Source organism: Hemitrygon akajei, chromosome 16 (assembly GCF_048418815.1).
Source record: "Hemitrygon akajei chromosome 16, sHemAka1.3, whole genome shotgun sequence".
In the NCBI taxonomy this organism is placed as follows: domain Eukaryota; kingdom Metazoa; phylum Chordata; class Chondrichthyes; order Myliobatiformes; family Dasyatidae; genus Hemitrygon; species Hemitrygon akajei.
In genome coordinates this window covers 66,846,932-66,872,937 of record NC_133139.1, presented here as the reverse complement: position 1 = coordinate 66,872,937, position 26,006 = coordinate 66,846,932, and the positions used below count along the sequence as shown (strand labels likewise).

The window sequence follows — 26,006 nt, the reverse complement described above, 5'->3', positions numbered from 1 at the left end:
CTTGGACCACAGTTCAGCATTCAACACCATAGTTCCATCCAGGCTCTCTAAGAAGTGCAGCAACCTCAGCTGTGACCCTTCCTTGTGTAGCTGGATCCTGGACTTCCTGTCAGATCGCTAGCAGGAGGCAAGAGTGGGTTCCCTCACCTCCACCACCCCTCTGACTCTCAACACAGGAGCCCCTCAGGGCTGTGTACCGAGTCCCCTCTTTTGCTCCCTGTATACCCATGACTATGTTGCCACCCACAACTCTAATCTGCTAATTAAATTTGCAGACGACACTACATTGATTGGCCTTATCTCAAACAATGATGAGGTGGCCTACAGGGAAAAAGTCATCTCTCTGACACAGTGGTGTCAAGAAAACAACCTCTCCCTCGATGTTGCAAAAACAAAGGAACTGGTTGTGGATCTGGGGTTGAGAGGGTAAACAGTTTGAAGTTGCTCAGCATCCACATCACCGAGGACCTCACGTGGTCTGTACACACCAGCTGTGGGCGAGAAAGGCGGAACAGCACCTCTTTCACCTCATACGGTTGAGGAAGTTTGGTATGGGCCCCCAATTCATAAGAACTTTCTACAGGGGCACAATTGAGAGCATCCTGACTGGCAGTATCACTGCCTGGTATGGGAACTGTACCTCCCTTAATCGCAGGACTCTGCAGGGTGTGGTGTGGACAGGCCAGTGCATCTGTAGTTGTGAACTTCCCTTGATTCAGTACATTTGTAATGACAGGTGTGTAAAAAGGGCTCATAGGATCATTGGGGACCTGAGTCACCCCAACCACAATCTATTCCAGCTGCTGCCATCCAGGAAACAGTACCACAGCATCAAAGCCAGGACCAACAGGCTCCAGGACAACTTCTTCCAACAGGACATTGATTAACTCATGCTGATCTGAGTGTACTCTATATTACATTGACTGTTCTATTTATTATAAATTATTATAGATTACTATGATTGCACATTTAAACAGAGACGTAACATAAAGATTTTTACTCCTCATGTATGTGAAGGATGTAAGAAATAAAGTCAATTCATTTCAATTTGGGGGTCTGTATGCAACTCCATCAGGGTCTTTCTAACCTTGCAGTTCTTTAGCTCTATCTACAATGATTTAACACCTTCCGACCCTGTGTGTATATTGCTTTGAATTTCAGGCATCTGCAGACTGTCTGTGTCTGCCTGTGATATTAGATCTTTGCATTCACAACTAAACTCCCAATGTTAAGGAAAGAAGCTCTCCTTGAAGTTTGCTTTACTAGCTTTTGAGATGAATTTGTCAAGAAGAAGAGAGAATACTGTATCTGGTGTTATGGTCTTATGGCAGTGGTCCACAACCACCGGGCAGCGAGGAAACAACATGATTTGGTGATATGAAACGATATGAGTCAGCTGCACCTTTCATCATTCCCTGTCACGTCCACTGTTGAACTTGAACGCACATGAGGTCATTACGCACGTGAGGTCATCAGTCGCCTAAATGCAGTGATACCCTCGCGCCAGGGATCACTGGTTGGCCTCGAGTAACCGGCCACCTCGCGCAGCCAGCGAGAAGTGCAGTTGCTACTGGCCTGGGGTGCAGATAGATAGGCGCCACCTCTAAATCTGTTTAGCACACCGAAGGTTTGTGGGGAACCTGGTGGTAAAATATTCACAGATGACCTAATTCAGGCTCAGGGTTTCATAAGTAGCAGAGCAGCTACCTTGCTGCAATCTGCTGAAAGTCATCCCTCGAGCCAAACTTTTGTCAGCCGATAAATCCTACCTACCTACAACGGGGGTGGGGACGCGCCCTGTCGCACTCCTCGCTCGGTCGGTCGCTTTCTCCGGACTGCGACCACCATGGCCCCGGTACAGGGACCTTCGGCCCTCACCTTGTCTTCTCACTGGTGTGTTGCAGTAATTTTATATGTTCATATGAGGAAAATATGCGCTGTGTGTTTAATATCCAAACCTTACTTAAAATGTTATGATGCTATTGACTTATACGTGAGTTATAATTGACTTATCACTATATTCATGTGAGTAAAATATGTGCAGTGTTTTTAATATTAAATTTGTTAGATAAACCCTTTTAGAAACGAAATTGAGTGTATTAGCCACTTATAAGTGAATTATAGTTGACTTATCACTGATATTCCGGTCATGATTAACACCTGTGCCCCCCCCACTCCCCCGTTGGTCAGTCCGCAAGAATATTGTCAATTTTAAACCAGTGCACGGTGCAAAAAGGGTTTTATGGTATCCCTTGTCTTATGGTATCATAATTGAACAAATATACACCATAATTTTTTCAAAGTTTCGGACGGGAAAAAACTGAAATAGTATTTGGAGCAACACACACACAATGCTGGTGGAACACAGCAAGCCAGGCAGCATCTATAGGAAGAAGCACTGTCGACGTTTCGGGCTGACACCCTTCGTCAGGACTAACTGAAAGAAAAGATAGTAAGAGATTTGAAAGTAGAGGGCGAGGGGGAAATCCGAAATGATAGGAGAAGACAGGAGGGAGAGGGAGAGGGATGAAGCTAAGAGCAGGAAAGGTGATTGGAAAAAGGGATACAGAGCTGGAGAAGGGAAGGGATCATGGGACGGGAGGCCTAAGGAGAAAGAAAGGGGGAGGGGAGCACCAGAGGGAGATGGACAACAGGCAAAGAGTGATGGGCAGAGAGAGGAAAAAAAGGAGGGGGGAATAAATAAATTGGGGATGGGGTAAGAAGGGGAGGAGGGGCATTAACAGAAGTTAGAGAAATCAGTGTTCATGCTATCAGGTTGGAGGCTACCCAGATGGAATATAAGGTGTTGTTCCTCCAACCTGAGTGTGGCTTCAGCTTGACAGTAGAGGAGGCCATGGATAGACATATCAAAATGGGAATGGGATGTGGAATTAAAATGTGGGACCACTGAGAGATTTACAAATTTCATGACAATATGCTGGTGATATTAAACTTGATTCTGATCCTGAATTTGAAAAATCTGCCATAATTTCTCATCTGATTGAATTACTTGATTCAACAGATGGAAATCACCTCTTAGCTTTTGTTCCTAGAGACAGAAAAATCCACAACAGGATTAGACGAGATGAACAGAGGGAAGCTCATTAACCTCCCATGAGTAGAGTGTTCAAGGTCTTTTGGGGGGGGGGGGTGAATTTAAAGAAAAACTGAATCAATTGGAGATTTGATTTAAATCACCAGGGAAAATGGGGAATGAGACTTGTATATGGGCCACCGGCAGAGACATTGCAGCAACATTGAAATAAATGGCAGGAGCCTTGATTTGTGAGTACTCCCACTTTATACCGGAGAAGAACAACAAGACATCTTCTGACTGACCCGTGCTAAGGTCGGGGGAAAACTTCAGAATGTGTCAATAAGTAAAGCACTAAATACCAAAAATATGAGTGTTATCACTCACCTGTGCAGATTTCCAGCTTTGTGAAGTTACTATTCTTCTGTAAGTTCATATATCCTTCCTGACAGTTACAATAGAAGCTTCCCACTGTGTTGTAACAAACAGTATTGTGACCACACATAGCTTCTGTAACACTTTCCCCATAAGAGCACTCATCTTCATCTGAATTGAAGAGAAAATGATTCAAGGTTTAATAAAAGCTCAAAAATGTATGAATTAGGAGCAAAAGTCAGCCACCTGTCATGCTGCTTAGCTGATCATGCCTGATCCTATCCCTTCTCATGCAACAACTTCCCAGATCTATTAAGGTACACAGGGTCTAATGAAAGGGGGGAACTAAACAAACTCAGTATTTGTGGAAAATGGTATTAAAATATTAAAAGGATTAAAGACTTTTAAATTCCCCGAGCCCAATAGACTGTTTTGCAAGTACTTTAGGAAGTGACACTGAAGATGGTCGATGTATCGATGATCACTTTCCAGCTTTGTTTAGTTCTGGAACAGTTCCAATTAATAAGAGTGAATGTCACCCTAGCGTTTACAAAGGTCGCAAGATAAAACAGGAACTCATAGATCAGTTAGGCTGATATCAATGACAGGGCACTTGAAGAATGACTAAATTGGGCAACCTCAATGGAATCTGTAAAACATGAGGATGCATAAGGGAGAAGCAGTGGATGCAGTGTATTTAAACTTCCAGAAAGCTGGTGCTAATATCCCACAAAAATTAAGTCAACATGGGATGAGGGCAAGGTGCTGATCTAGATAAAAAAATATTTGGCCCACAAGAAACAGAAATAAACATGGTTTCCTCTGAGTGGCAGTCACAGGGTTAAGTACCACAGGGATTATTGTTGGAACCCTAGTTACTTACCATAAATTAATGATTTGAATGAAGGAGTTAATAGTACTTTCTCTAGTTTTACAGATAACACAAAGCTGGGTGGGAATATCAGCCTAGAGGATACAGAAGACTCAAGGTTCATTAACAGGTAGAGAGGTGCCTAGATACTAGGCTGATGCTGTACAACATGAATAATTTGAGGTAATCCATTTTGGGGGCAATATATCAAGAAGGCAGATTATCTGAATGGTGGAAAAGAACAGTTACAACAGGATCTGGATGTCTTCATGCAGATGCAGTGGGTGATAGGTCAGAAAATGGTTTGTTCAGCTTTGTTGCAGGGAATTTGAGTACTAAAAGTAGAGATTTGCAGAACCGTGATGAGTCTGCACCTGGAGTATTGTGTACAGATCTGGTCTCCTTATCTGAGGAAGGTTGTTCTAACTATGAAAATAATTCACCAAAGGTCCACTGGACAGATTCCTAAGATGACAGGGCTGATGCCTGGAGAGTTGTATCAACTAGTGACATACTCACCAGAGTTTAAAAGAATGAGAATGCTAACAGGCCTGGAAGATAACGCGCAGTATGAATGTTCCTGATGGCTCAGCAGTCATAGTATAAGAATTTATTTATTTAAAACAGGGAGGAAGAGAGATTCCTTCTCTGAGAGAATGCTGAATCTGTGAAATGTCTCGCTGCAGAAACAAGTTGAAGCCTAAACATGAAATATATTCCAGATTAGATTTTTCTTAGGGCTATGGGGATCAAGAGGAGAGGAAGCAGGAATGGGGCACTGAAAGTGAATGATAGGTCATGATGATATTGAATGGCAGAACTGACTTACAATCCTGTTTCTGTGTTTCTGTGATATTTGTCCCAAAATCACTGTATAAATGTATGTGTTTGGACACCACAGCCTCCCATTCATTTCAGAATCAGGAGATTCTTTAGATGTGAATAGCCCAGGAAAATAAGTTGTTAATTTCTTTTTCTGAGCTTTGGCTGACAGCTGCAGGGAGAATGAATGGTAAAGAGATTCTTTGAGTGAAAATGTTGTACTCCAACTCACCAACACAGCCATTAATATCCTGATAATTGTATCCATTCGGACACGGTGGGGGTACAGCTTGAATCCTTACGTGACTGAAGTAAATCACTAAAAGAAACCAGAAAAAAACTTGGTAAGAGTCCATTTCATATTTCATTCCACTCCTACAGAACTACAAAGAAGGAAAGGAAACATGGTTAATGCTTTAACAATTGACTAAATTTAGAGAAAAGCTCTGTGACTCTGCAAAGATGTGATCAATAAAATTACCTAGAGCTGTTTGATGCCTGATTCCTTGGGAATTAGTTGTAATGAGTTCATCAGGTGCGTGGCATGCCAGCATCTTCATGAAGGTTTACCAGCATGTTGCTGGGACTCAAGGGACTGAATTATGGAAAGAGATTGAGCAGGATGGAATTTTATTCTTTGGAGAGTAAGAGAATCAGGGCTCTTTTTACTGTGGTGCAGAAAATCATGAAAATCACAGATAGGATGAATGTATGTAAGTTATTTTTCACAGAACTGAGAAATCCAGTTCAGGTGACATAAGGTTGGGGTGTGAGGGGAGATATTTAAGAACACAAGGGGCAACTTTCTCACAGAGTCCATGTGTGAAATGAGCTGCCAGAGGAAGTGCTTGAGGCAGGTACTTTAACAACAGTTAAGATGCACTTGGGCAAGAAAGGTTTACAATGATATGGGCTGACCACAGGCCAGTTGGTGGCATGTTGACATAAACCAGCTAGGTTGAATAAGATCACAACCATAATATTCCCTTGAACATCGCATTTAACCTTGAATGGGAAGTATAGCCATAGTCATTCAGCAATGGTTTAACCTCTTGGAAATTCTACTAACTGCATCAATGACAAAACCTCCATTTCAAAGAGAGCAATGACTGAACCGATTCACCAAAAGCTTTTCAAGAATATTTAGCTGTAGTTATATATTCCAGCATTGCTTGCAGTACCTAAAGCCTGAAATATTTACACTGTAATATTGTTTAGGTGTCTATGGCAATAAGGTTTCTTTGTCTAAGTAAGCAAAGGAGAGGTTGGAATAACATGCAGTTTCAAGGGTAGAAGTATTCAAGGCTACTGAAATAGCCTGAAACAATGACAAATTCATTAAAATAGAACCAACCTTTGTTTCTTTAATCTACCACTGGATATCTTTTATACTTATACTTTACTTTATTATCACCAAACAGTTGATACTAGAGCGTACAATCATCACAGCAATATTTGATTCTGCGCTTCGTGCTCCCTGGAGTACAAATCAAAGTAAATATAATAAAAATTTAAATTATAAATCATAATTAGAAAATAGAAAAGGGAAAGTAAGGTAGTGCAAGTCAGGTCCAGATATTTGGAAGGTACGGCCCAGATCTGGGTCAGGATCCGTTCCACAGTCTTATCACAGTTAGAAAGAAGTTGTTCCCAAATCTGGCCGTACGAATCTTCAAGCTCCTGAACCTTCTCCCGGAGGGAAGAGGGCAAAAAGTGTGTTGGCTGGGTGGATCGTGTCCTTGATTATCCTGGCAGCACTGCTCCGACAGCGTGCAGTGTAAAGTGAGTCCAAGGTTGGAAGATTGGTTTGTGTGATGTGCTGGGCTATGTTCACAATCTTCTGCAGCTTCTTCCGGTCTTGGACAGGACAACTTCCATACCAGGTTGTGATGTACCCTAGAAGAATGCTTTCTACAGTGTATCTATAAAAATTAGTGAGGGTTTTAGGGGACAGGCCAAATTTCTTCAGCTTTCTCAGGAAGTAAAGGCACCGGTGGGCCTTCTTGGCAGTGGACTCTGCTTGGTTCGACCAAGTCAGGTCATTTGTGATATTCACCCCGAGGAACTTAAAGCTTTTGACCTGTTCCACCTGTGCACCACCGATGTAGATGGGGTCGTGCGGTCCACTACTCCTTCTGAAGTCAACAACCAATTCCTTCGTCTTGCTGATGTTGAGGGATAGGTTATTGTCTTTGCACCATGCCACCAAGTTCTTAATTTCCTCTCTGTACTCAGACTCATCATTACCCAAGATACAGCCTACATTTGTGGTGTCATCAGCAAACTTCTATATTGAGTTCGATGGAAACTTGGCTACACAATCATGGGTGTACAGTGAGTACACCAGGGGGCTGAGTTCACAGCCTTGTGGGGCACCAGTGCTCAGAGTGATTGTAGAGGAGAGCTTGTCCCCTATTTTTACAGCCTAGGTCCTGTCTGTGAGGAAGTTGAAGATCCAGCTGCAGATCTGAGTGCTAAGGCCCAGGTTCCGGAGCTTAGGAATCAGTTTTTTTGGAATGATGGTATTGAAGGCAGAGCTGTAGTCAATGAAAAGGAGCCTTACATATCCGTCTTTATTCTCCAGGTGTTCTAAGGAGGAATGTAGTGCCAGAGAGATGGCATCTGCTGTTGACCTGTTGCTCCGGTAGGTGAATTGTCAAGCATCCAGGTTGACCGGTAGGCTATGGTTGATGTGTGCCATAACCAATCGCTCGAAGCACTTCATAGCAGTTGATGTCAGAGCCACAGGTCGATAGTCATTCAGGCATGCCACCTTGCTTTTCTTCTGCACCGGGATTATCGTTGCCTTCTTAAAACACGAGGGGATCTTAGACTGAAGCAGGGAGCAGTTGAAGATGTCAGCAAACAGTCCAGCTAGCTAACTTGCACAGGCCCGGAGAACCCATCCCGGGACGCCATCTGGGCCCATCACCTTCCTTGGATTTATCTTCAGGAAGGCTCTTCTAACGTCTTCCTTGGTGACGATGAATCTCGATGCCACCAGGTCCGGTTCATCCAGAGGGGGCGGGATGCTCCTCTTCTGTTCGAATCTTGCGTAGAATACGTTAAGTTCGTCAGGAAGAGAAGCGTTACAGTTATTGATATTCCCAGCCTTTTCTTTGCACCCAGTGATCTCATTTAGACCCTACCATAGTCTACTGGCATCCCTTTGGTTAGCCTGGGCTTCCAACTTGGCTCGATATTGCCTCTTGGCGCCCTTAATGGCTTTCCGTAGTTCACGCCTGGATTCCGTGTAGCGACTGGTATCCCTGGACCTAAAAGCCGCAGCTCTAGCCTTCAAAAGGGAGTGGACCTCATAATTCATCCAAGGTTTCTGGTTAGGGAATACCCAGATCGTCTTGCGAGACACACAGTCCTCTGTGCATTTCCAGATAAAGTCCATGACAGCTGAGGCATACTCATCGAAGCTAGCTGCCGAGTCCTTGAATACTAACCAGTCCACCGACTCAAAGCAGAGGACCTCATCCGTTTCCTCTGTCCAAAGCGACACCACTTTTTACACCGTGACCTCCCGCTTCAGTTTCTGTTTGTAAGGTGGAAGGAGGACTATGGCCTGATGACCCAATTTTCCAAAGTGAGGTCGTGGGATGGAGTAGGATGGTGGGCAGAGGGACCTTAAAGCCCCTCCCCTTCAATCTGACCAGCAGCCCAGCTCTTTTCCCACGCTTCCTCGGTAAATAGTGCATCTTTCCAAGTTTCCATCGATGCAGTGTGTTGTTGGCAGCTCTTTGAGGTTGGTGGACACATCCTGCAGGGATTAATCGGCGGGTCGCGTCGTCCGGCACTCCAAGTCAGGCCAAGTGACAGGGGAGGCTCTGCTGCCACTTCAAACTGCCGGGGGCCTGGACTGTCGATCGGGTTGGGCCCCGAAGCCGACACTTAATCCCAGAGGGCCGGGCTGCCGGCTGAAACAAGTCCGTGAACAGAGTCACGGTTGTGGAGGCTTCCGCTCCAGCCGAGACTCAGGCTCGATTTCCGAGGTTGGCGGCAGAGACCTCACTCCCGGCAGCTGTGGATGGCCACCAACGGACCAGGCCACGCTGATCGGGTCCGGGTCCGGTCCGGAGTTGAAGAAGCAATTCTGGCGTGTCGATGATCTCCATCTGGGACAGTAGCTTCGCCAGGGTGTTGTTGATCTTGCTAGATGTAGCAAATTGGAGGTTTAGAAGGGTTTCCTGGGTATAGGATAGTGTAGAGGGCAGTTTGCACAGGAGAGCACGCGCAGAGTCACCAGATACCGGCGCCATCTTAAACAAAGTGCCTGTTGAGTTTGTAAGGTGGATTTTGTACACAAAAAACTTATCCAAACAGCAGAATAATGTGCACAGAACATAGACAGTATAGCACAGGTCCTTAGGCCCAGAGTTGGGCCAAACCAATTAAAGTAGTAACCAATGGCCAACCAAACTAATCTCTTCTGCTTGCACAATATCCATATCATTCCATTTTCTTCACATTCGTGTGTCAATTTAAATTTCTCTTAAAAGGCTTTAACCTATCTGCCTCTACCATTACCCCACGCAGTGCATTCCCAGCACGCACTACTCTCTGTGTAAAAAACTAGCCCTTACATCTCCTTTGACATTACTCCCTTTCACCTTAAATGCATGCCCTCTGGTCTTAGACATTTCAACCCTGACAAAACGATACCATCTGTCAACTCTATGCCTCCTGTAATCTTATAGACATCTATGTGATCACCCCACAGCCTCTGCACCCTCTCTAAAGCCTTGACATCCTTCCTATAATGGAGTGCCCAGAACTCTATGCAATACTCCAGATGTGGCCTAACTAGAGTTTTATGAAGAGCTGTATATACACTGAGGAATGGACAGTCAACATTTCAGTTTGTGACCCTTCATCTGAGTCCAGATTGAAAGCTTTCAAACTAAAATGTTGATTGTCCATTTTCTCCACAGATGCTGCATGACCCACTAAATTCCTCCAGTGTTTTCTATGTTGCTCCATATTCCTGCATCTGTAGCCCCTGTGTCTCCATGTAGAGTGATGGATAAATCACTGAAAGAATGATCTTGAGTATGGACAAAGAAATTACATCATAATAAGTGGAGTTGGAAAAACATGAATTCTAGAAAAGGTGATCCTGAGGCTGCTTAACCATAATGGTTAAGACTTACTTAGCCATTTCACCAACATTCTTCAGAAAAGGAAATATGTCCCTCTTACCTGTGTTGGCCCCTTGTGACCCCAAATTCTCTGTTATGTGGACAATCTTAGATGCCTCCTAAATTCAGGGGCAAATCATGATGAAAAATAGATATTGACTACACAGTGACATCCAATTGATTTGTAAGTAGTAGAAAAGTAGATCTTAAAGGTGAGGTAGTAATTTAGATTAGATGTTGGCTTTGTGGGAGAGGCCAGAGAGTACTAGTACAAGTAATTGCCTCTCTGATGGAGGCCTATGTCTAGTGGTGTGCTGCAGGGACTGGTGCTGGCTCCAATGCTTGTTTCTCATCTGTGGTTGTTTATCATCAATGATCTGGATGATAAGGTGGTTAACTGGATCAGCAAGTTTGTGGACAACACCAAGACTGAGGGTGTGGTGGACAGCGAGGAAGATTATCAGAGCTTGTAGTGAGATCTGGATCAGCTGGCAAAATAGGCTGAAAAATGGCAGGTGGAATTTACTGCAGACAAGTGTAAAGTGTTGCACTTCAGCAATGTAGAATAGTCTATGTTCAAAGCCTTCCCCGCTCATACCCCCTAACACTTCCTCCTCTATATTGATATTTGCATTGGCACTGTTTTGTGCACCTAGGCTGTGCTTGCCAATTTCATCAATTTTGCCTCTAACTTCCATCCTGCCCTTCAATTCACTTGGGCCATCTCTGACACCTCCCTCCCCTTTCTTGATCTCTCTGTCTCCATCTCTGGAATCAAAATATCAACTGACATCTTTTATAAACTTACTGACTCCCATGGTTGTCTTGACTAATTTTTCTCACACCGTCTCCTGTACAAATACTTTTCCCGTCTCTGTTCCTTCGCTTCTGCCTCATCTGTTCCCAGGATGCGGATTTCCATTCCAGGACATCTGAGATGTCCTCCTTCTTTAAAAAAATGGGGTTTCACTCCCTTTGCTATTGATGCTGCCCTCACTTGCATCTTCTCCATTTTCCATACATCTGTGTTCATTACATCTTTCTAGTGTTGTAAAGGTGATAGAGACCCCCCCTTGTTCTTACCTACTGCTCCATCAGCCTCCACATCCAACACATTATCTTTTGCAACTTCCACATCTCCAAAGGGACCCCACCACTAAATATATCCTTACCTCCCCCACTTCACTTTCCACAGGGATTGCCCCCCCACCCGCGATTCTCTTGCTCATTCGTTCCTCCCCGCTAATCTCTTTCCAGGCACTTAACCGTGTAAACGGCCTAAGTGCGACCCTGCCCGTACACCTCTTCCCTCACCTCCATTCAGGACCCCAAACAGACCATCCAGGTGAGGTAACAGTTTATCCATGAATCTACTGGGGACGTCGATGGCGTCCGGTGCTTCCTTTATGTTGGTGAGACCCTTTGTAAATTGGGGGACCTCTTTGTCAAATACCTCTGCACCAGACACCAGAAGCAGGACTTCCCAGTGGCCAAGCATTTTCATTCTGATTCCCCTTCCCTTTCTGACATGTCAATCTATCTTGTGCCAAGATGAGGCCACCCTCAGGGTGAATGAGCACTCGTTATATTCTGCCTGGATTCCCTCCAACTTGATGGTATGAATATAGATTTCTCCTTCCGGTGAACAAAAATTCTCCCCCCCCCCCACCTTCTATTCCCCACTCTGACTGTTTGCTTCTTCTCACCTGCCTATTACTTCCCCCTGGATTCCCTCGCACTTCCCTTTCTCCTAATGTCTGCTCACCATCCCTATCTCTTCTCCAGCCTTTGGCCTTTCCCACCAGCTGGCTTCACCTATCACATTCTAGCAATCCTCTTTCCCCCCCCCCCACCTAATTCAAGCATCTCACCCCTTCCCTCTCAGTCCTGCAGAGGGATCTTGGCCCAAAATGTCAACTTTTCCATAAATGCTGTTTAAGCTACTGAGTTCCTTACAAACAAGAGAAAATCTGCAGATGCTGGTAATCCAAACAACAAACAGAAAATGCTGGAGGAACTCAGAAGGCCAGGCAGCATCTATGGAAAAGTGTATAGTTGACCTCCACCCACCCTGTTTGTATTACAAACCCATGGACTCTCACAGCTACCTGGAGTATACCTTATCCCATCCCTTCTCTGAATTTCTCCATCTCTGCTGCATCTGCCCTCAGGATGAAGCTTTTCATTCCAGAATGAAAGAGATGTCCTCCTTCTTCAAAGAAAAAGGCTTCCATTTCTCCATGATCAATACCACCTTCAGCTGCCATCTCCTCCATTTCACACACGCCTGCTCTCACCCCATCCTCCTGCCAACCTACCAAAAGGTGTCCTTTTGTCCTCACCGACAACCCCACGAGCCTCCATGTCTAGCAGATAATTCTCCGCAATTTCCACCATCTCTAACGGGATCACATCACCAAGCCCATCTTTCCCTCCGCCCCACTTTCTATTTTCCATAGGGATCACTCCTTACATGACTCCCTTCTCCATTTGTCCATCCCCACTGATCTCCCTCCTGTCACTTATCCTTGAAAGCGGAGCAAGTGCTACACCTGCCCCTACTCTTGCTCACTCACTGCCATTCAGGGCCCTAAACAGTCCTTTCAGGTCAGACGACACTTCACCTGTGAGTTTTTTTGGGGTTATTTACTGTGTTTGGTGCTCCCAGTGCTCCTGTATGTTTGGTGCTCCTCTATATCATTGAGACCCAATGTAAATTGGGAGACGTTTTGCGAAAATCTACACTCCGTCCACCAGGCAAAGTTGGATCTCAGAGTGGCTGTCCTTTGTAATTCCACTCCCCATTCCCATTCCACTATGTCTATCCATGGCTTCCTCCTTTGTCATGATGAGGCCACACTTAGTTTGGAGGAACAACACTTCATATTCCGTAGCCTCCAACCGGATGGTATGAACATCGATTTCTGAACTTCTGGTAATGCCTCCCCTCTCCTCTTTCACTATTCCCATCCCTTTATCCTTTCTTACCTTATCTCCTTGCCCGCCCATCACCTCGCTCTGGTGCTCCTCCCCCTTATCTTTCTTCCATGGCCTTCTGTCCTCTTTTATCAGATTCCCTCTTCTCCCAAGGAGGAATCTGATTCTCCCTGTATTTCTTTCACCAATCAACTCCCCAGCTCTTTATTTCATCCCTTCTCCTCAGCTTTTTCTCTCCAGTCCTGCCGAAGGGTTTTGGCCCGAAACGTCGACTGTACTCTTTTCCATAGATGTTGCCTGGCCTGCTGAGTTCCTCCAGCATATTGGCTGTGTTGCTGAGTTCCTCCAACATTTTGTGTGTGCTGCTTGTTCCACTGAGGTTCAGTGGGACTACAACGAGAGGTCATGGGTTAAGGGTGAAAGGTGAAAAAGTTAAGGGGAACTTCTTTATGCAGAGGGTGGTGAGAGTGTGGAATGATCTGCTGGTGCAAGTGGTACGTACGAGCACAAGTTCAACGTTTAAGTGAGGTTTGGATGGTATGGGGATGTGGGGTGTATGGAGGGCTAAGTATTGTTAACAGTTTTTGGCCCCATATCTCAGAAAGGATGTGTTGTCATTTGAGGGAGTCCAGATGAGGTTTATGAAGATGATTCCAGGAATGAAGAGGTTAATGTATGAGGAACGTTTGGCAGCTTTAGGCCTGTACTCTCTGAAATGTTGAAGAATTAGGTGGGAACCTCATTGAAACTGAATGAATGTTGAAAGGTCTTGACTGAGTGGATATGGAGAAGATTTTTCCTATGGTGTGGTATCGAGAACTAGAGGGAACAGCCTCAAAATTGAGGGGTGACCCTTTAGAACTGAGGTAAGCAGAATTTTGTTTTTAGCCAGTGGGTAGTAAATCTGTGGAATGCTCTGCCACAGAATGTGTTGGAGGCCAAGTCTGTGCATATATTTAAGGTAGAAGTTGATCATTTCCTGATTGGTTAGAGCATCAAAGGATTTGACAAGAAGGCAGTTATTTGGGGTTGAGTGGGATCTGGGATCAGCCATGATGGAATGGCTAATTGGCATAATTCTGCTCCTATATCTTATGGTCTGGGTGAAGATCAATTATGTGCAGGCAGTTTAAATAGTTCGGCACAGACTATTTGATCAGAAGGGCTTGTTTCTGTAATATAATTTTCTCTGCCTATGAGTCTAAAGGCTGCACAATTCATCATTGCTTGCTGATTCCCAGAGAGGGAAAAAGCAAAGAATGTTAAACATAGAAGAGTACAGAACACGAACGGGCCATTTAGAAACATAGAAAATCCACAGCACAATACAGGCCCTTTGGCCCACAAAGTTGTGCCAAACGTGTCCTTACCTGAGAAATTACCTAGGGTTACCTATAGCCCTCTATTTTTCTGAGCTCCATATACCTGTCCAGGAGACTCTTAAAAGACCCTATTGTATCTGCCTCCACCACAATCTCCGGCAGCCCATTCCATGCACTCACCATTCTCTGTGTTAAAAACTTACCCCTGACATCTCCTCTGTAACTTCTTCCAAGCACGGTAAAACTGTGCCCTCTCATGCTAGCCACTTCAGTCCAGGGAAAAAGCCTCTGACTATTCACATGATCAATGCCTCTCATCATCTTATACACCTCTACCAGGTGAACTGTCATTCTCCATCTTTCCAAGGAGAAACGGCTGAGTTCACTCAACCTATTCTCATAAGGCATGCTCCCCAATCCAGACAACATCTTTGAAAATCTCCTCTGCACCCTTTCTATGGTTTCCACAATGTTTCGACAATTTGGCTCACCATGTTGCTAAAAAGCAAATCAAAGCACCCAAATACTAATCCTTCCTACCTACTCCATGACCATATCCCTCTTTCTTACATCTATCTGCCTACCTAAATGTATTTGCCTCTACCACTACACCAGGCAGTGCATTATGGACATCCGACTCTGAGTAAAACATTTACCCCTCATATCCAGATTGAACCTACCCCCTCTCACCTTCAATACATGCCCTCTGGTATTTGACATTTCAACCCTGGGTATCAGATACTCTGTGTCCACTCTATCTATGCCCCTCATACGCTTGTTAACCTCATTCAGATCTCCCCTCAGCCTTCTAAATTCCAGTGAGTACAGACCCAGAGCTATCACACGTTTCTCATATAATAACCATTTTGTTCCTGGAATCATCCTTGTGAACCACCACAATGATGTGGAAGCGAGGAAGTCCACCCCTCCTCCAAATGACCAGGTGCTGTGTCTCACCGTGGCTGATGTGAGGAGAACCCCGTGCAGGGTCAACCCACGGAAGGCTGCTGGACCAGACAATATTCCTGGCAGAGTGCTTAGAGGATGTGCAGACCAGCTTGCAGATGTTCTCACTGACATCTTCAACATCTCCCTGAGTAGCGCCATTGTTGCAACGTGCTTCAAGGCCGCCACCATGGTCCCCGTGCCGAAGAAGTCTTCAGTGTCCTGCCTCAATGACTACCGTCCCGTTGCACTCACATCCATCACCATGAAGTGTTTCGAGAGGCTCATCATGAGGCACATCAAGACCCTGCTGCCCCCCTCACTGGACCCCCTGCAGTTTGCGTACCATCCCAACCGCTCAACAGATGACACCATTGCCATCATCCTCCATCTGGCCCTAACCCACCTGGACAAAAAAAGACACATACGTTCAAATGCTGTTCATAGACTTCAGTTCAGCATTCAACACAATCATTCCTCAGAAACTAATTGGAAAGCTGAGCCTACTGGGCCTGAACACCTCCCTCTGCAACTGGATCCTGGACTTCCTAACTGGGAGACCTCAGTCAGTCCGGATCGAGAGCAGCATCTCCAACACCATCACACTGAGCATGGGCCCGCCCCCCCCCCCCACCAGGCTGTGTACTTAGTCCACTGCTGACCCATGACTCTGCTGCAACACACAGCTCGAACCACATCATCAAGTTCGCCGATGACACGACCATGGTGGGTCTCATCAGCAAGAATGACGAGTCAGCTTACAGAGAGGAGGTGCAGCAGCTAAAGAACTGGTGCAGAACCAACAACCCGTCTCTGAATGTGAACAAAACAAAAGAGATGGTTGTTGACTTCAGGAGGGCACGGAGCGACCACTCCCTGCCGATGGCTCCTCGGTAGAGATTGTTAAGAGCACCAAATTTCTTGGTGTTCACCTGGCGGAGAATCTCACCTGGTCCCTCAACACCAGCTCCATAGCAAAGAATGCCCAGCAGCGTCTCTACTTTCTGCAAAGGCTGAGGAAAGTCCATCTCCCACCCCCCATCCTCATCACATTTTACAGAGGTTGTATTGAAAGCATCCTGAGCAGCTGCATCACTGCCTGGTTCGGAAATTGCACCATCTCCGATTACAAGACCCTGCCGCGGATAGTGAGGTCAGCTGAGAAGATCATTGGGGTCTGTCCTCCCGCCATTACAGACATTTACACCACTCGCTGCATCTGCAAATCAAACAGCATTATGAAGGACCCCATGCACCCCTCATATAAACTCTTCTCCCTCCTGCCATCTGTGAAAAGGCACCAAAGCATTTGGGCTCTCACGATCAGTCTGTGCAACAGATTTTTCCCCCGAGCCATCAGACTCCTCAATACCCAGAGTCTGGACTGACACCAACTTACTGCCCTCTACTGTGTCTATTGTCTTGTCTATTACTTATTGTAATCCCTACACTGTTTTGTGCACTTTATGCAATCCTGGGTAGGTCTGTAGTATAGTGTAGTTTTTGTACTGTTTCATGTAGCACTATGGTCCTGAAAAATGTTGTCTAATTTTTACTGTGTACAGTACTAGCAGTTATCGTCGAAATGACAATAAAAAGTGACTTGACTTGACTTCATCCACTGCCTTGCCTTCGTCAACTCTATAAGATTGGTTAGCCGTGAATTACCACACTCAAAGCCATATTGACTATCCTTAGTCAGTCCCTGTCTATCCATATACTCATATCTAGAACATCTTCCAGTAACCTTCCAGTAACTTTCCTACTAATGATACCTGGCTCACCAGCCTATAGTTTGCTGGTTTACTTCTAAGAGCCTTTCTTAAATAGTGGAACAACATTATCAATCCTCCAATCCTGCGGTACCTTACCTGTCACTAACAATGTTTTAAATATCTCTACTAGGGCCCCTGCAATTTCCTTTTACTATTAATATATCTGTAGAAGCCCTCAGGGTTCTCCTTTGCTCTGTCTGCTCGAGCAGCCTCTTTAACCCCTCCTAAATTCCTTCTGAACTGTTATCCTGTATTTCTTATGGTCCTCAAGTACCTAATTTGTTCTTGTCTTCCTATATCTGCTATACACCTTTTTCTTAAACAGGGTCTCAATATCTCTTAAAAACCTGTTACCGCTGCCTTTTATTCTGACGGGAACATACAAACTCGGTACTCTCAATATTTGACTTTGGAAAGCCTTCCACTTATCAAGCATCCCTTTGCCATAAAACAATCTATCCAGACCACACTTGGACATTCCTTGGGTGGGAAAGACTTGGAGGAGAATAGGCCAAATGCAGGCAAATGCAATTAGTGTAGATAAGCTGTAGGGTCAATATTGTTGAGAAAGCTGAACCATTTTTACCAAATCTACTCTTAATTGTATTTAGCCTATTCTCCTCCAAGTCTTTCCTATCCAGGGACTGTTCAAGCATTACTTAAAGATTGTAATTGCATCTGCTTCTACCATATTGTTTCAGGTAACCAGCATCTTCTGTGTAAAATACCTCTTAAATATTCTTTAAATTCCTCTCCCTCACCTTAAATCTAATTTCCTTTTGTTCAAGACTCCATAGCCCTGTAAATAAGATTATGTCTATCCTCTCAATCACTTATAACTTTATAAATCTCTATAAGGTCATCTCTCAGTCTTCAATGAGAGTAAAGCCAGCCTGTCCACTCTCTCCTTGTAACTCTAGCCCACTAAGCCAGACAATATCCTGGTGAATCTCTCCTGCATTCTCCCTATTGCTACCACAATCCTTCTGTAATGTGGCATCCAGAAATATGCACAATAGTCCAATGAAATATAATCAATGTTTTGTACAACTGCAACATGGCATCCAAACTTGTACACTCAATGCCTCAGCCCATGAACATGTGTATGCAAATACTTACAAGGGGTCCTGGGGTAAAAGTACCACAGAGAAGTTTTATCAAGAGAACATACAGATTTCCCGGTGGTCTGGAATCAGTCGTGTTTAAGATGTGTTTCCTTCAGTCACACAAGGAATCATCCTTGAGTCTCAACAAAAGCGGCCTGGTGTGCTGAGCAGTCAGAAGTGAGCCATTACATCAATTAACTAGCAAAATATGTAGGGTTCACCACATTTTCAACATCCTCTGGGTATAGAAGGTGCTGCTGTTACTGACAGAACAGAGAAATCGCTTTGACTGGCCATCATGCACATTTAATCTACTCCCATCTGTCTGCATGTAATCATTATCCCTCTGGTTCACATGTGCGGCTAAATGTATTGGCTTTCGCCACCTCTCCTGGCAGCACTTTCGATGTACTCACTACTGTTTGTTAAAAAACTTGCCCCGCAGTCACTTTTAAAGTTTTCCCTATCATCATAAAGCTATGCCCTTTGGTATTTGACATCTGCACCCAGGAAAAAAACTTTGTTCTATGTATGCCTCTCATAACATGATAAACTTCCGTCAGGTCTCCATTCAGCATGCAATGCTCAAGAGGAGACAACCCAGTGATAATTAACAAATAATTTCTAAGCATTTACACCAACACATTGCCCAGACAATATACATGTCATGTGAATTCAATTTATTCCAATGACAAAGTACGATCAAATAGTTTTTTAAACTTTCAATTCAGTCTAAAAATTTCTTATATTCATAAATGGGATATTACAGTTCAAATTGACCACTTTGTGAATGATTTACAATAAGATACAATCAAAATGAGAGGGAGAACTGCTTAAGGTGGCCTGTGTACAGCAGCTGCCTGAGAGCTGTGGGCTACTCGGAGATTACTCATATCAGCATTTATTGCCTCCCAGTCACTTCCCCCATGGTGCATATGAAAAGGTTGCTATTTTCAGTCCACAGTTCAGACCGCTGGTGGAAACATTCACATATTAAATAAAAACTGTGGAAAATGGAGTATGCAGAAATGCTGTGATCTTGGTGTGAGGTGCTGGAGAAAAAATATAAAAAATAAAAAATAATTAAAAAAAAATAAAAGGGAGCATGAAGGAGTGAAGAGAGAAAAGAAAGCCTGAAAGAAGCAAAGAGTAAGGACATAAACATTCACACCAAAGATTGCAGAGCCATGTCAAAGTCTAATTATCTAATATATTTTAAGAGAAAAGGAAGAAATAATTTCTTAAACAGATGAGGCAAAGGGAATTGTATTCTTATGAGAGTGACAGCGAGAGAAAGGTCAAACAAGAAAATATTCATTCATACAGAAAAAAGTACTAACTTTACATGTCTAAAAATGGTAAAACACTGTTACAGAGTAATCTTTCTGAGATCAATTTCACTTAACATACCAAGCATAAGGTAGCTGTATCCCAGTTGCATTGTGTTCTCAAAAGTGTTGAACTGTAACTGTTCAGTGGTAATCTCACTCAGGCACTGTTCTCTTCCTTTTCATACTACTGAGATCATTTAGCAGAACTTCAACAGATGAAGTCTCAGACACACCCAAATAGGGGAGGAGAGAAACCCAGCTTCGGCCTGCCTCCCACGCTCCACAACCTATTAATCCATTGATTTTAAATCTACGTATGAATTCAAATCTGGAGTATACCCTTGAGATCCTACAACATCTGATTCTACTCATATGCTCCGAATTATAGAAATCCTTTGTTGGCAATACTTATTTTCAAAATCTGCTTATTGCATGTGTTACGAAGGATGAACAACTCTGATGGGCAGAAGGGTGCAGAGTGGCCCATGCCGCCCCCTTTTTGGAGAATCGCAAATCGCTACTATTTCGATGCTGCTAACAAGGAAGTAAGAAAGACAAAAGGAAATCTGCCAGGGCAGTTGTTATTGATAACAGCTCATGAAAGAGAATGAGAGAGAGACACAGCTAAAAGGTACCCCATGGTGGAATGCCTCCTACTAACAAAAGAGGAGTGGAACCATTGATGACTGCTATTGTCTTTTGGAGAAGGATTGTTTACTTGGTACTGTTCTATTCATTGAAATCCCTCAGGGGACAGCCAGAGTGGGCTGGTTTGATGGGTTAAGTCATTCAAACCTGATTGACACCTGAGACCCCGTGAGTGGGGATAAAATCGAGGTCTGGGGTGACACCCCTCAGACGCACCAGCAGAAACGCTAGTGAGCAGCAGAAACCCACGAGACAGTGTGGGACATTGGAGACCGAACGAAAGGTCGGTAAATTTTAACTCTCAGTGTTTATAGCGAGACCAGTGGGGGCTTGTGTGTGTGTCCACCCTTGCCTGGGTGACGAGTCCACCATGGAAGAACGGTCTAGCTAAAGGACGGAGGGGTCACACTTGAATGGCCACAACAACGACACATCGACGGATCGAAATCGTAAAGGAAGGTTGGCAAAGACCATAGCTGTTACTGTTCGCGTGCTCTCTTTCTCTAGTCTCTCTCTCTCCAACAATTGCAACACATCGACTGACAACTACCGCAGCCTGCATGAAATGAACTGAACTTTATATTTCCATCTGACAATTCATTATCCCCTAGACAACGATAGAGCTTGTTTTATTACTGATTATTATTATACCCGCACTTTTAGGTTTAGTATTGCTAACGTGTATTATCTGTATATTTGCATTGATATTGATTTGTATATTTTTACTAATAAACACTGTTGAAAATAGTACCACCAGACTCCAACGGACACTTCTATCTTTGCTGGTAAGACACCCGGTTACGGGGTACGTAACACATGATAGATGATTGATTAGATATGTGATTGAAGTGCATTGAAATGAATAAAAAGTTTCATAGAACATAGTACTGGAACAGACCCTGCAGCCCACAAAGTTGTGCCAAAACAGTTAAAAAGCAAATAAAAAAAACCACAAACACTAATCCCACCTACCTACACAATGTTCATATCCCTCCATCTTCCACACATTCATGTGCCTATCTAAATATCTCATGTATTTGCCTCTACCACCATATCAGGCAGCACATTCCAGGCATCCCCTTTGAACCTACCCACTCTCACCTTTAACGCACGCCCACTGGTATTAGACATTTCTAACCAGGGGAACAGATACTCCTCTCTACTCTATCTATCCCTCTCATACTCTTATAAAACTCCGTCAGATCTCCCCTCAGACATCACTACTCCAAAGAAAACAACCAAAGTTGATCCAACTTTTCATGATAGCACAAACCCTCTAAACCAGGCAGCGTACTGATAAATCTCTTCTCCACCCTCTCCAAAGCCTCAGCATTCTTCCTATTGTGAGGGGACCAGAACTGTATTCAACACTACAAATGTGGCCTAAGCAGAGTTTTAGAAAGTTGCAACAATACCTCCTGACTTTTGAACTCAATGCTTGCATTCCAAAAGCCTACCGAACTGGAAAGATTCTTGCCTGGATAAAGCAGTGGCAGATTGGCAGGAGGCAAAGGGTGGGAATAAAGGAAGCCTTTTCTGGTTGGCTGCCATTGACAAGTGGTATTCTACAGGGGTCTGTGTCAGGACTGATTTCTTTTTACGTTATATGTCACTGATTATGTTGATGGAATTAATGACATTGTTGGAAAGTTTGTAGATGACATGAAGATAGGTGGAAGGGCACGTAGTTTTGAAGGAGGAGTGAAGCTTCTAAAGGACTGGGACAGATTGGGAGAATGAGCAAAGAAATGCATATGGAATACAGTATTGGGAAGTGTATAGTCATGCACTTCGGTAGAAGAAATGAATGGGTTGACAAGTTTCAAGTGCAAAGGACTTGGGAATCCTTGTGCAGGATTCCCTAAAGGTTAATTTGCATGTCGAGTCTGTGGCGGGGAAGGCAAATGAATGTTAGCATTCATTTCAAGAAAACTAGAAAATAAAAGCACAGATGTAATTTTGAGAATTTATAAAGCACTGATAAGGCCTCACTTGAGGTATTGTAAGCACTTTTGGGTCCCGCTCCTTAGCTTAGAAAAGATGTGCTGAAACTGCAGAGGCTTCAAAAGAGGGTGACGAAAAATGCCTTGTCGTGAAGAGTGTTTGATGGTTCTGGACCTGTATTCACTGGAATTCAAAAGAATGAGGGATGACCTAATTGGAACTTATCAAACGGTGAAAGGCCTTGATAGAGTGGATGTGGAAAGGATGTTTCCTACGGTGGGAGAGTCTAAGACCAGAGGACGCTGCCTCAGAATAAAGGACCATCCTTTCAGAATGGAGATGAGGAGGAATTTCTTTAGCCAGAGAGTGGTGGATGCCAAGCCTTTATGCAGATTAAATCCAGAGAATGATAGATTCTTGATTGGCCAGGGCATGCAGGATACGGGGAGAAGCCTGTAGATTGGGGCTTGAGGGAAGTTGGATTAGTCATGATGAAATAGCACAGCAGACTCAATGGTCAAAAGGCCTAGTTCTGATCTTATACCTTATGGTCTTAAAATGTTTTTGACCTGTGTGGCCACTTTCAAGGAGCTATGAACTTGAATCCCAAGAACTCTCTGCTCAGTAACACTGTTATGGATCCTGTCTTTAACAATGTACTGTCTCCTTGCATTTGTCCAGCCAGGGTGCAGTGTCTCACTAACCCAACCATCTATATTTTCATCCAGGTCATTCATATACATCACAAACAGCTGAGATCCCAGCACAGATTCTTGCAGAACACCACTAATTACAGACCTCCAACTTGCATAAGTCTCTTCAAAGCCTAACCTCTGTTTTTTATGTGCAGACCAGTTCTGCATCCAAACAAGCAATTTGTCACAAACCCATGCATCTTAATCTTCTGGATTAGCCTCCTTTGAAGGACTTTCTCAAACATCTTACTAAAATCTATGTCGGCAACATTCACTGCTGACCATCATCAATCTGCCTCATCCCCTTGTCTAAAAGCACAATCAAGTTGATAAGACACAACCTGCCCCATGATAAGGTTCCCCATGTGAGTCTCATTCAGAAAATAATGAGGCATGGGATCCAAGGGGACCTTGCTTTTTTGGATCCAGAATTGGCTTGCCCACAGAAGACAAAGGGTGGTTGTGGATGGGTCATATTCTGCATGGAGGATGGTGTTCCACAGGGATCTGTTCTGGGAACCCTCCTGTTTATGATTTTTATAAATGACCTGGATGAAGAAGTAGAAGGGAAGGTTAGTAAGTTTGCGGTTGATACAAAACTCGGGCGTGTTGTGGATAGTCTGGAGGATTGTCAGAGGTTATAGCGGGATATCGATAGGATGCAGAACTGGGCTGAGAAATGGCAGATGGAGCTCATCCCAGATAAGTGCGTTGGTTCTTTTCGATAGGTCAACTTTGAAGCCAGAATATAACATTAGTGGTAAGACTCTTGGCAGTATGAAGGATCAGAGAGATCTTGGGGTCCATGTCCATAAAACATTCAAAGCTGCTGCGCAGGTAGACAGTGTTATTAAGAAGGTGTATGAAGTGCTGGTGTTCATCAACCGTGGGATTAAGTTCAAGAACTGTGAGGTATAAGACCTTAGTTAGACCCCATGGAGAACTGTGGTCAGTTCTGGTCACCTCACTACAGGAAGGATGTGGATGCTATAGAGAGAATGCAGAAGAGATTTACAAGGATGTTGCCTGGGTTGGAGATCATGCCTTACGAGAATAGGTTGAGTGAACTTGACCTTTCCTCCTTGGAGTGACGGAGGATGAGAGCTGACCTGATAGAGGTGTATAAGATGATGAGAGGCATTGATTCTGTGAATAGTCAGAGGCATTTCCCAGCACTGAAATGGCTAATATGAAGGGCATAGTTTTAAGGTGCTTGGAAGTAGGTACAAGGGAGATTTCAGAGGGAAGTTTTCCACACAGAGAGTAGCAGGTGTGTGGAATCCACTGCCAGGGAAGGTGGTAGAAGCAGATAAAATAGGGTCTTTTAACATAAGAACATAAGAAATAGGAGCAGGAGTAGGCCATCCGGCCCATTCAGCCTGCCCCACCATTCAATAAGATCATGGCTGATCTGTCCGTAAACTCAGTTCCATCTACCTGCCTTTTCCCCATAACCCTTAATTTCCTTACTGTGTAAAAACCTATCTAACTGTTTCTTAAGTATATTTAGTGAGGAAGTCTTAACTGCTTCCCTGGGCAGAGAATTCCACAGATTCACCACTCTCTGGGAAAAACAATTTTTCCTCATCTCCATCCTAAATCTTCTCCCCTGAATCCTGAGGCAATGTCCCCTAGTTCCAGTCTCACCTACCAATGGAAACAAATTTCCTGCTTCTATCTTATCTATCCCTTTCAAAATTTTGTATGTTTCTGTCAGATCCCCTCTCATTCTTTGAACTCCAGAGAGTATAGTCCCAGGTGACTCAATCGTTCCTCATGAGTTAACCCCTTCATCCCTGGAACCAACCTGGTGAACATCCTCTGCACTGCCTCCAAAGCCAGTACATCCTTCCTCAAGTATGGAGACCAGAACTGCACACAGTACTCCAGGTACAGCCTCACCTGTACCCTGTATAGTTGCAACATGACCTCCCTGCTCTTGAATTCAATCCCTCTAGCAATGAAGGCCAACATTCCGTTTGCCTTCTTAATAGCCTGTTGTACCTGCAAGCCAACTTTTTGCAATTCATGAACAAGCACTCCCAAGTCCCTCTGCACAACAGCGTGCTGCAATCTCTCACCATTTAACTAATAATTTGCTCCTCTATTATTCCTTCCAAAGTGGATGATCACACACTTACCAACATTGTATTCCATCTGCCAAACCCTGGCCCACTCACTTAACCCATCTATATCCCTCTGTAGACTCTCCACATCCTCTGTACAATTTGCTTTTCACTCAGTTTAGTGTCATCAGCAAATTTTGCTGTGCTACACTCAGTCCCCTCTTCAAAATCATCAACGTAAATGGTGAACAGCTGCGGGCCCAGCACCAACCCCTGTGGCACCCCACTCACTACTGACTTCCAACCAGAGAAACACCCATTTATACCAACTCTCTGCCTCCTATTGGTTAACCAATCCACTATCCATGCCAATACACTTCCTCTGACTCCATGCATCCGTGTCTTATTTCTAAGTCTCTTGTGCGGCACCTTATTGAACACCTGGAAATCCAAGTATACGACATCCGCCTGTTCCCTTCTATCCACTGCACTCATTATGTCTTCAAAGAACTCCAGTAAGTTTGTCAAACAGACTCTTAGATAGATACATGGAGCTTAGAAAAATAGAGGGCTATGCGGTAGGGAAATTCTAGGCAGCTTCTAGAGTAGGTTACATGATCAGCACAACATTGTGGGCCAAAGGGCTTGTAATGTGCTATAGATTTTGTATGTTCCATGCCACACACAATACCATGCTGGCTCTTCCTAATTAGACCAAAGATTTCCAAACACCCATATATCCTATCCCCCAGAATTTTCTCCAACAATTTTCCTACAACTGACATGAGATTCATAAGTCTGCAGTTCCCAAGATTGTCCCTTGTTCCGTTCTTAATTAGTAGGATAACATTAGCCACTCACCAGTCCTCCAGGATCTTACAAATATGTCCTAGAGAGGTCATGAAGATACTGGTCAAGGCCCCAGCAATCTTGTCTCTTGCCTCCTTCAATAACCAGGAGTAAATCCTATCAGGCCCTGGGGACTTAT

At 44.1% G+C, this 26,006-nt stretch overlaps 1 protein-coding gene across 1 annotated transcript in view; it reads right to left on the bottom strand.

Annotated features, from left to right (window-relative positions):
* LOC140740399 (adhesion G protein-coupled receptor E3-like) overlaps positions 1 to 19,835 on the bottom strand; it is a 103,965-nt gene extending 84,130 nt beyond the window's left edge. The window contains exons 1-3 of the mRNA XM_073069536.1: positions 19,745 to 19,835; positions 5,335 to 5,421; positions 3,422 to 3,580 (exon numbers count right to left, since the gene is read on the bottom strand). Of these exons, the coding sequence (XP_072925637.1) occupies positions 3,422 to 3,580; positions 5,335 to 5,421; positions 19,745 to 19,775 (277 nt within the window). The 5' untranslated portion in view covers positions 19,776 to 19,835. The remainder of the gene's footprint in view (positions 1 to 3,421; positions 3,581 to 5,334; positions 5,422 to 19,744) is intronic.
* Positions 19,836 to 26,006: the final 6,171 nt, after the last annotated feature.